General features: G+C 36.6%; 1 protein-coding gene across 1 annotated transcript; it reads right to left on the bottom strand.

Annotated features, from left to right (window-relative positions):
- Nucleotides 1–6384: 6384 nt before the first annotated feature.
- Nucleotides 6385–10018, bottom strand: LOC116616876. The gene is made up of 3 exons (XM_032378994.2): nt 9653–10018; nt 8594–8747; nt 6385–8355 (listed from the first exon to the last, which is right to left on the bottom strand). The coding sequence occupies exons 1-3, from the start codon at nt 9711–9713 to the stop codon at nt 8127–8129; spliced, it is 444 nt and encodes a 147-aa protein (XP_032234885.1). The 5' UTR covers nt 9714–10018; the 3' UTR covers nt 6385–8126.
- Between the last annotated feature and the right edge of the window lie 1232 nt (nt 10019–11250).

Raw genomic sequence — 11250 nt, 5'->3', positions numbered from 1 at the left:
TTCTCAGTTTACTTGTGAAGTTAACAACTCTTCGGAAAACGAAACACGTCAGTCACATGTGATAGGGCCCCTGATTGAGTCCATAATAAGCATTGCCCAGATTCAAACTGGCATATCATCGAAATGAGTTGAACTCTTCGCATCCAACATTCATTTTGCAAAATGAACGCGTTTTTTATATCCAGTGTTTTCTCTACTTTCCTTTTCTTCTTTTCAAGTTTTTCCTATTCTGAGTTTACATTCCCGCTTATTCTTTGGTGGGTTATGTTGGTGTGGTGGTAAGTACTGACGGAAGTTAATTTTCAATATATTATTTTCGATATTTTTAGAGCCGCGAATTCAATTTACAATCTCAAAGAACATTGATTGTTTTGGTTGCTTGTTCAAATATTGTTTTTTCCTTAAGATGTCACGTATATTAAATTTTCGTGCTTTTGATGTTTTTTTCTTATTCGCACAGCCTAATTAAATCAAATCATTCTAAGGATAGTTAAGGATATCTTTGGTGCCTTTACCTCCTTCGCACAGTTTGCATGAATTCACTGAGCAACTCATCGAGCTCGACAGGCGGTATTTGTTCGACATTTCTAGACTCTTCCTTCTTTTACTTTAAACAGCATAGAAATGACGCGAATACTAGACTCTTCCTTCTTTTGTTCATTGACTTTAAACAGCATAGAAATGATGCGAATTTTCACTTACTTAAAAAATCATTTAACGGTCATAGAATTCATGAACCCTATAATGTTGATGTATCATTTCCCTGACCAACAATCAAATGCTTGACCTCCTCCCAGCAATCCACTTCTTTTGTAGCACATCCAAAAATATTGGTGATAGTAGTAGTATTTATAATGCCAAGGATATCATCTACCAATAGCACAATAGGAGGTTGTGAGCCCTAAGTGTGTACCTGCATATGATGTAGACAACTGATACTGAACATAAATATTCCGTTTACATTTCTACAATAAAATAATCAGGTCTAACATTAATATGCCTGGTACTTTACTCAGTTCTTTTGTTGAGTACAGCTTTGAAGATCAATAGAGACCTCAGCAGATATAAAAAAAAAAATTAATTTTTTAATGAAAACATTTTAGTCCCTTTTTAACACTTTTACTAAGTTCAAGTACTATCATTAATATAATGCAACCAAAAATCTTTGTGAATACAAATATTTTAATACATTATCCTTCTCCTACTTCAGTCTGTACTTGCAGCACAGTTCAGAAAAAGCTAACCTTTCAAAAACCCAAGCCAAATTTTTCAACCACACAAGATTTGCTGCAATAAATGTAACTAGCATAAGAAAAGAATAGACAAATCACAGTTATGACATTATTCATTCAGGAGGGGGCTAAAAAAAGTCACACATACTTTATAAGTGTTCCCTGCTCACACATACTGTAAGTACTCCCTAATCTTTGTAAAAATAAGAAATGCAAAAGGCCTCTGCTAGCAGAGTAGAGAGCATAAATTAAATAAAAAGAAATTATTTATTTTAACCCTTGGAGGTAGCCAAATGAGCAGATAGCAAATATGGCGTAGCACAGAAAACTTACTAAATATTTTGAATAGACTTGAATGTATCTATTTTATAATATTCTAAATGCACAAAGAGTGTGCAATAGTGAAACAATTTATTGTTGCCCCGCTTGAGACCTTAAAAAATATAAAAAAAGGCTCTAAGGCTTTTTTAAGCCTAAGCCTTAAAGAAAGAGTGACATTTTGACGTTTCGGTTTATTGAAAATGATATTTCAGATAAAATGTAATGATTAGACGGGAGGACTTCTTATGGGACTGGAATCGTACCTTTATTCTGATAAGTCAGTGGTACAACTGAGAGTAGGATGAGGAATGTTGAGGATTTACAATGAGGTTCTATTTGTAGCAAAACAGATAGTACGTTTGATTGACAAGCACTGACCTTGTGTGCAGAGTGCGGTGATTGGACGGTACTTGACAATGCAAACAGTTACATCAGATATCATTAGCTGTCGGCAAAATTAGCGATAACAAAGGAAAGCTTTGAAAAGAGTAAAAGGAGAGAAGATAGGAAAAGAGAGAAGATAGGAAAAGTGAAGAGGTAACTTTGGAGAAACAAATATTCAACTTGTAATCGAAAGTTACTGAACGGAAGGGGAAAGAACTGGTCGCTCAAGTAGCGTAGGTGTGGTGTTTGCTGACTTAGATTAGCATAGATAATCGGATTGCCAACACAGCAGAGCTAAGCACCTCCTACTTGAGTGTGGGCGATCCTACGGGCTGTGCTAATGATACCGATAATTAACGTCCGACATCTAAAGGAAACTATATAAACAGAAGACTTGTAAGTTTACCAACTTAATGGAAAGTTGAAGACAGATAAGTCCCAAAACATGGTACGACCCGATAAAAGTCATTATTTCACTAATTCTTACGAACATCTTTCTATTCAAGTCAAATCAATAAAACCTATAATGCCTCAAGAATTCTTTTAACCTTAAACAATCCTTTTAGCTAGAGTAAATATCTTAACTTTGTCTATTTGCTTACTACAATTAGTAAAATACGAATTCATTCTAACATAATCTATCTATATTAACAAAACTGTGTATAAATGAGTAAGTCAAGGTCGTTCTTACCTAAGTTAGATAAGCCTTGATTTGTAAATGTATTTTACTTGAGAAGAAAAGTTTCTTTTACGATTCGTACAGAATTGGGAAGCCATTATATTGCGCGCCGAAATAGCATCTAATCAGCATTCAAGAATTTGGTATCTTGATGAATGGTGACACCGGGAAATTCAGAGGAGTGAAAGGACAAAAATCAATTGTCTAAGGATAACTTTCAAAAATAATAACAAAAAAGCATTACATACAAAAGAAAAAAGGGCGGGAATTGCGTTTTGATTTATACATTCTAGTCACAATTTTGAAAGAAAATCTTCGTCCAGAACTCACACCGACTGTCCATGTTGTTTGCTTGGTTTGTGTTCGCTTGTTGTTTTGGTTTCAGCTGTTTTAAATAAAGCCTTTCTTCTTTGATTTTGCTCCATAGCATCTTTAATAAGAATAATATTCCGTGTCTAACCCAGCACTACTCTACTGCACTTCATGCCTGTTATTAACTTTAACTCGTGGAAGTCTGTCTGCTGCAACTGCTCATCCTTCCGCAATAACGGCTATCACTGCTGCTACTAACAGCTGCATAGGCTGTACATAGTAAATAAATAAACAAACAAACAAACAAACAAACAAACAAACAAACAAACAAACAAACGAATCAATTCCTGATTAATGCAGCTGCATAGGCTGTACATAGTAAATAAATAAACATACAAACAAACAAACAAACAAACAAACGAATCAATTCCTGATTAATGCAGCTGCATAGGCTGTACATAGTAAATAAATAAACAAACAAACAAACAAACAAACAAACGAATCAATTCCTGATTAATGCAGCTGGTATTGTAGCCTTTCATCTAAAATCAACACCTCACCAGATGGAGAAGAATAACAGTTGTCTTTTACGAACACTCGAGCCGATATTCTGAGCTTGTATAAAGCAGTTCCTTTAGATAGATATATCCTACAAATTCTCATTATCAATTGGACCATTTGTAAAATGTTAATTAGATGCATTTTTTCAATTAAACAGTTTTTCTTTTATTGCCAATTCGTTTTTTGCCAACATGCATTCCGTTATTCGCTTCACGTCGAAAGTCAGAGTAGGCTGTCAGTCCCAGTCTTTGTCGCATGGGCTAGTCACGTAAATGGGGGCAGATAGCTGGCAGGCTGTGACATATGACGTCATGATCACAAGCCTAGTTTATTACAAATTTCTATACGGCCTGGCCGGCCTTGGCCTCGCTATAAAGTTGTCAATTGTTCTTTCGAGCAGAGCGAATCTTGGCAGCTCTTCCGCCATGTTTTTATTCAGCTCAAAAAAACCCCGCGCGTTTCGCGATGTACTGTGTAAGTTTGAAAACCATTTTTGTGCACAATCGTTTGCGCCTCTGATTGGACAAACGATTGACACTCACTGTCGTTTTGTTCTCTGATTGGTTAGTTGAGTATTTTGTGCGAAATTTACGCTGCCTTTTTCGAATAAATTAATCCAGAGAAGTGATTAATCTCAAGAAATATATAAAACTCGGAAACCTCGCAAGAACAAGCGATTTTATAGGTTGAGAAACTCGAGATAAAATGCTATATACACCTCCTCTGCTTGTTTTGATGAATAAGTTATTGCGACGTGCTCTGCTTGTTTTGATGAATAAGTTATTGCGACGTGCTCTGCTTGTTTTGATGAATAAGTTATTGCGACGTGCTCTGCTTGTTTTGATGAATAAGTTATTGCGACGTGCTCTGCTTGTTTTGATGAATAAGTTATTGCGAGGTGCTCTGCTTGTTTTGATGAATAAGTTATTGCGAGGTGCTCTGCTTGTTTTGGTGAATAAGTTATTGCGAGGTGCTCTGCTTGTTTTGATGAATAAAGTAATTGCGACGTGCTCTGCTTGTTTTGATGAATAAGTTATTGCGACGTGCTCTGCTTGTTTTGATGAATAAGTTATTGCGACGTGCTCTGCTTGTTTTGATGAATAAGTTATTGCGAGGTGCTCTGCTTGTTTTGATGAATAAGTTATTGCGACGTGCTCTGCTGGTTTTGATGAATAAGTTATTGCGACGTGCTCTGCTGGTTTTGATGAATAAGTTATTGCGAGGTGCTCTGCTTGTTTTGATGAATAAGTTATTGCGAGGTGCTCTGCTGGTTTTGATGAATAAGTTATTGCGACGTGTTCTGCTGGTTTTGATGAATAAGTTATTGCGAGGTGCTCTGCTTGTTTTGATGAATAAGTTATTGCGAGGTGCTCTGCTTGTTTTGATAAATAAGTTATTGCGACGTGCTCTGCTGGTTTTGATGAATAAGTTATTGCGACGTGCTCTGCTGGTTTTGATGAATAAGTTATTGCGACGTGGGCTTTCGCGTGGACTGTGGGCTGTAGTAGACTAGACTGTGGACTGTGGACACAGACGAGAGAGACTGGGAAATCTAAGCTAAGGGAACGGTCATTTATTACTCAGGTGGGGGGTGGGGCGGCAAATATATAGGGGGGGGCTACGTTTTTTGGGCGCCGATTTAGTGGGGGGTCACATTTTGGGGGCTGTCATTAAAGGGGGCGTCACATTTTTTGGGGCGCCGAATTTAAGTCTGGTTTCAATATAATGAGCAAGAGAGTCAAATGTTCCTGGTTCAAATGAAAATTTTATTTGGTTCACAATGTTTCCTACTATTGTATATCTAGTTCCAAATTGTTCAGGTACCAATTTTGTTTTTATATAGATATAAATTTTGAGAATCCCTTTCATAGACAAAGTTGCCCGTTATAATCAGTTAAACCAAACAACACTTTAAAATATTGTGAAACCTAGACTCAAATGTCTTTGTAAACGTCGTCGACAACGTAGTCGTTTTCTAGCGACACCTGTATTAGTTGTATATCTCTGTGCCACTCTTAAACTTGTTCGCATATCGAAGCAGTCGAACTAGTACACTAAATGACAAGGTGGGTAAATCGCCATGTTTTCTTTATTGAGAGCGGGACGTACCAAGGTACCTAAGGTGGGAGAGTGATGAAAAGTAGTTTGAAGGGCTGGCTTTAGATTACTTTGAGAAAATACAAAGTGGGTAGAGCGATGGGAAATAATATTTAAAGTTTAAATAGCTTATAGGTGGAGTTTTACACTAATTTAGCTGGCAATAGCCATCAGAAAAGCGAGGTCAATCAATTTGGGCTTCTTGTGGAACAAGCTGCCGCCATCTTGTAAACGAATTCTCCGTCCCCTCCCCCCATCGTCAATTAGTAGTTATGCGTTGGCTCTCAGCTTAGATTTGGACGGTGTCTAAGATTTGGGCTGCCTTTGGCAGTCAGCGATACAAAGCGGCCAGGATTTTTCACACGTGCCCCTGTGTTAACGATAAAATGTTGAAAGCTTCTTCCATTTATACTGTGAATACAATGACGAAAACAAAGAATAGTTTGGTAAGTATGACAACTTATTATCCGATGTTTAAAGATTCTTGCTTATTATTTCGAAGTTTGGCAATGGATGATAAAAAAAACTTAAAAGAATAAGCAATTAATTTGAAGCGGATAATCAAACTAGCCCATCAAACAGCCCAAACCCAATCGCCGCCTGATGTAAAGGCTTTGTTTACAAATACAGCTGTGCGAAATAGCCTTTTATGCTTTTCTCTCTCGCAATTTAAAGGTAAAATGCTGCTTTTCCTGAAGCTAGTTTACTGGGCCCAACCCCCATCAATGTAGACTACACCATTGTATGGACTTAATTGGCTATGGGCCACGCCCAAAGCCGTATTTAATATAATTCTTGTTTCACTTTATATTTACAATATTTTTCAATTATCTTAGCCCAGTAAAGGTGAGGGCAACAAAACGCCAAAAGCATCACAAACATGATGCTAGCCCCACCCAAAAGAAAAACAGCACATACTTAGGAAAAACAACCTGACTGTTAACTATAATCCAGAAGAACTTGTAAAATAGTTTTCCGTACTGTATAAAACGAGTTTATTTCAACACTAATAGTCAGCCAGGGATACGACATGAAAGAAGCAACGTTTGAATCGTTAATTAAACACAAAAACAGGCTGATAACTAGGATTAATCAATGATATAGTCATTTTTCCTGCGAAAAGAAGAATTATGACCACAACTTAGGTATTTTCCGATGAAATAATCATTTTGGCATTTGCCATTTGCGATAACGCGTCTTTTTAGTAGCTGAGATAGGAAGACTGGCGTCAACAAAGTAGAACCTTTTTTTATAGCCAACCAGGCTACATACAAGTGATAGTGGAGGAAGGCCCCTTATTCTCAGGGAGTATTTATAAGAGACAACTCCAAAAAGGGAGTAAAAAACCGAGGTACAAAATGACTCCCTTTTTGGAGTAATTTTTTACTCCCTTTTTTCTACTCTCTCAAGGGAGTAGATTTTACCCCTGTAGGGGAGTAACTAAAGGGAGTGATTTACTAGGTTGCTTGCTATTACTCCATTAAAGGAGAACAATTTACCCTCAAAATGGTGTTATTTTTTACTCCTTTTTTTCCTACTCTCTCAGGGGAGTAAATTTTACCCACTTTAGGGGGTAGCTAAGTGGAGTAATTTACTACGTTGCTTGTAGTTACTCCATTAAAAGAGTACAATTCACCCTCAAAATGGGAGTCAATTTTTACTCCCTATTTTGTTATTTCCCCCTACTAATTGGGTAACTAAAGGGATGATTTCAACCCCCTCCCCCCTGTTTTTACGAAATGGCTGTTTAAACTCTACCTAGTTCAGGGGTTAATACTGGAAAAATTAGAGTAATTTAGAAACACCAAGGAAAAGACGTTATTATGAATTTGACAAATCATTTAATTAAACAATTCAGTTTAAAAAATAACAAAAATATAAGTTGAAAAAATGTTTGAAAAATAATAGTCATTTGACATAAGGTATCCAGGACAAAATTACTAACAAGTGTCCGAACATAACAAAGCTGAAACAAACATACACAATATTATTTTTCTATAACAACTTTAACAGCTTTTGAGCATTACCCTTTTTGGCGTCATTACGGTTTTCCAAAAAAAAAAAAAAAAACTGCCTCCTCCTCCATCTTTGTATATTCAGATAAGAAGCTAGAAGCCTAATGCCTCTATATGGCGGGGAAAAAGAAAAATCACTATAAAGGCCAGAATGTAGAGACATTAATTTTTGCCTCAGGGTATTAGTGGTTTAAAAAAAAAAAAGAAAGTCCTGAATGCAAGCAAACAATGACGATTATAAGAAATTGTATCTTCTTTAGTATCATTTCGAAGTGCGCAATGTGCTTGGTTTTTCCGTCATTTGTTTTTGTAGGGGGTCTGGAGACTGTCAGAAGGCCCGGAAATTAATTAGAAAACCAATTCAAAAATTAAAGCCCTCGCCTAAGCCATGTATTAAAAATCGTGGCCCTCCCAAAATCCTAACTAAAAAAATCGCGATCCCCACAAATATAGTTAGCAATTCTCACTTCCCCATGGATCCGCTACTGTTGCCTAAGGTTTTTTAAAACCTTAAAAAGTTAAAACTCAATACCACATACCATTCTTACTGCCTATGTCGAGAACAACATCTTGTGGCGCTGAAAACCCGTCCACAAGCCAGTTATATACACTTTCAGGCTGGCCTCCTCTTCGCACTCCTCCTCGACACTGATTACGTTTTTCACTTTCTTTTGGACATGCCTGTTGGTACAAGTCCTGGTTGCAGACCAATGCCCAATAGCGAAGCATTCCTCTGCGTTGGTCATGTGGAGTCCTAGTGTAAAACAAAGAAAATAATGAACGAACGTTATCAACAAAATAAGTCATTGAGATTGTGATTTTTTTAATCCGATTTGTGGCTTAGTGACAAATCCGAAATACAACGCGCTTTCAAACATGTTCTTCCCATTCTTTGCACAGTCATACTTGTATCTTGCTCTATATTTCTGCTGAAATCACACAAAAACGAGTTGCTTCGCAGGTTACAGTATTACAGTTTAATACATACATACCTCTTGATGTCCTTTGTTTCATTGATTATAAAACCATGCTGTATAACCCCAGCACCTTCTGTTTCGATCTTCGTGGCAACCTTGCCTAGGCTCTCTGACGGACAAACCACCACCACATTGAACATGGTAAGCAGGTGTGTATAGTTCGTAGACACTGCAAGATCAATCAATTCCTTTGTACTTGCTTCTACATCATGAATAAAAAAAATAGAAAATACTTAAGGGTAACAGGTTAGGTTAACAGGTTGGTCGTACTACTGTTTATGGGATAAACTCTTTAAGTGGAATTGGGGGCTGACCAGGGGCTAAGGTGCGGTGTGATCCTTTAGCATGGAAGGTCATCAATCATCTTGGCAATGAAATGCATGAAGGTCATCAATCAAAGGCAACGAAATGCTTACTGAATGTTTGATAAAATTTGTTTGTCTTTTTGTTCTCTGTTCGCTACATCTTTCTAGAAGGAATTTCGATAACTATTTCATGAAACTGTAGTTGAGTGTAAATTGGTTTCAAGCTTTCCAAGTCATATGATTCAAATGCTGACTCCTCTAGCACATTCTTTTTTGGTTACAGAGGAGAGAAATCAAAAAGATTCTGAATCTTTTGCTGAAATAGGCTCAACTTTATCGGAACTATGTTTAAAACATTAAAATAAAACACCTTTTTAGCCCGTGCAAATACCTTAATTGATTTATACGATGTATTTTAAAATTATTTATAACAAAAACAATTTTAGGGCAGTGAAAATGTTTTAATTCGCAAATCGTTAGTTGGTTTTTGGGAGTTGTTCAAAAAGAGAGCTGCCAGGTGCTGTCCAAATTGAATCGATTAAAAAATATAATGGAAACACTCGTATTGACTCCTTTCTTACCAAATCTAAATAACAGAATTCACATAGATAATTAATCATGACTCAATACAGTACAATATTAGACACGTACTAGTACTTCAGCGGGAATAAGAAGGCTTACTGAAAATCGAGATGCTACACCAATGATTTCGTTATAAGAAAATGGGGACGCAATAAAACCACAAATATATATATATATATATATTTACCACCACAGAACATGTTCTCCTGACCACTAATAATGAATTGCCAAATGTAAAAAAAAATCATCCCGGAGTAAATTGAATTATACTTCGAAGATTAGCCTTCGCCATAACGGAAGGACCATCGGCACTAAATTTGTAGTATAAAGAATTCCCTCTATCACAATGGGTAACCAGAATGCGTATCAAGAATGGAAACTTCTCGGTAAACAATCAAATAAAATTTCAAATAATGAACTCAATAATCGGCTCTAGGGTGTCACGCTTGACCTGGTTACTGTAATCGTGTGACTAAAAGCAGGTGCTACTTATTTGTAACATTAGCCTCTCGCCAGCCTAGTCTCAGGCGTTCTTATCGGGTTTCCTGTGGTTGGGTTTCCTGTGGATTAGCCTCTCGTATTTGACTCGGTGGAAAAATAATACGAGAAGTCGTTTCGCTACAACCGGAGCCCGTCGAAAAAAGAAACCATTTTCAGTGAAAGGTTTTACTGATGATAGATAACTAAAATTATTTTTGGTAACTTAAAAGATATTACGTCAAAGAGATCACTTTGACATAACACTCTTTGTTATTCTCCTAGCTATTCTTTCATCATTATTTTACTTTTGGTCTCGTAGGATACCTATAGCTTATTAGATTCTCCGACCAGTTAAACAGCTATCTTTCAATAATATCGCAATAACTTTGTTGATTATTTGGGAATGTTCTAGTCACTCTTTTAAACAGATTTTCAAATTCAGAGCGTTTAGTCTGTGACCTGTTTTGTAAATTCTACTTTTCACTTCTCTGCCGAAAAAGGTAACTGAAAAATTGAAAAAAAAATTGATAAATTTTTTTTTTCTTGTCGATATTGGAAATTTATCTAAAGTTTTTTTTCCAATAATTCTTGTCAATGGTGATGCAATTTAGCTTTTCCATATTTACTAGGATACCTGTGCTTTTATCACAATTGAATACTTCTCCTACGTACGACCCATTATCTGTGTGCCGCTTTGGTCAGATTAATTTTAGTGTTCGGAAAACGAAACACGTCAGTCACATGTGATAGGGCCCCCGATTGAGTCCATAATAAGCATTGCCCAGATTCAAACTGGCATATCATCCAAATGAGTTGAACTCTTCGCATCCAACATTAATTTTGAAAAATGAACGCGTTTTTTATATCCAGTGTTTTCTCTACTTTCCTTTTCTTCTTTTCAAGTTTTTCCTATTCTGAGTTTACTTACCTCAATTTCATGGACATTCCCGCTTATGCTTTGGTGGGTTATGTCGTGGAAGTGTTCAACACCAGGGACTCTTTCAGCTGCCTAGCAAAGTGTTTCGATGTGAACTCTTTTGTGTCGGTAAATTTCGGAAGACGAAGCGCGAATGATTCTCAGTTTACTTGTGAAGTTAACAACTCTTCACATTTGCTGCAGCCACTTGGCCTGAAACGAAGGCCAGGATTCACTTACTTTGGTGTGGCGGTGAGTACGAGTTGTCAGATTTTTAAATTTGTTCTTTTTTTTTTAATGTTACTTTGAAAATGTCTAGGATGCATCTAAAGATGTTCATGCCTAAATGGTTTTATTTAGCTGAAGGAAGCAGAGTTCCTTATTACGAG

Source organism: Nematostella vectensis, chromosome 9 (genome assembly GCF_932526225.1).
Source record: "Nematostella vectensis chromosome 9, jaNemVect1.1, whole genome shotgun sequence".
In the NCBI taxonomy this organism is placed as follows: domain Eukaryota; kingdom Metazoa; phylum Cnidaria; class Anthozoa; order Actiniaria; family Edwardsiidae; genus Nematostella; species Nematostella vectensis.
The sequence above is the reverse complement of the archived record's forward strand: the minus strand, read 5'-3'. Positions and strand labels throughout refer to the sequence as shown.

Bases quoted from the DNA above. Each gene is read 5' to 3' on its own strand.
- LOC116616876 (XM_032378994.2), bottom strand. From the start codon at position 9,713: ATGATTTTTTTTTACATTTGGCAATTCATTATTAGTGGTCAGGAGAAC. The intron at 8,748-9,652 runs GTAAATATATAT...TTGATCTTGCAG, and splicing joins GGAGAACATGTTCTGTGGTG to TGTCTACGAACTATACACAC. The intron at 8,356-8,593 runs GTATGTATGTAT...GTTTTACACTAG, and splicing joins GAAACAAAGGACATCAAGAG to GACTCCACATGACCAACGCA.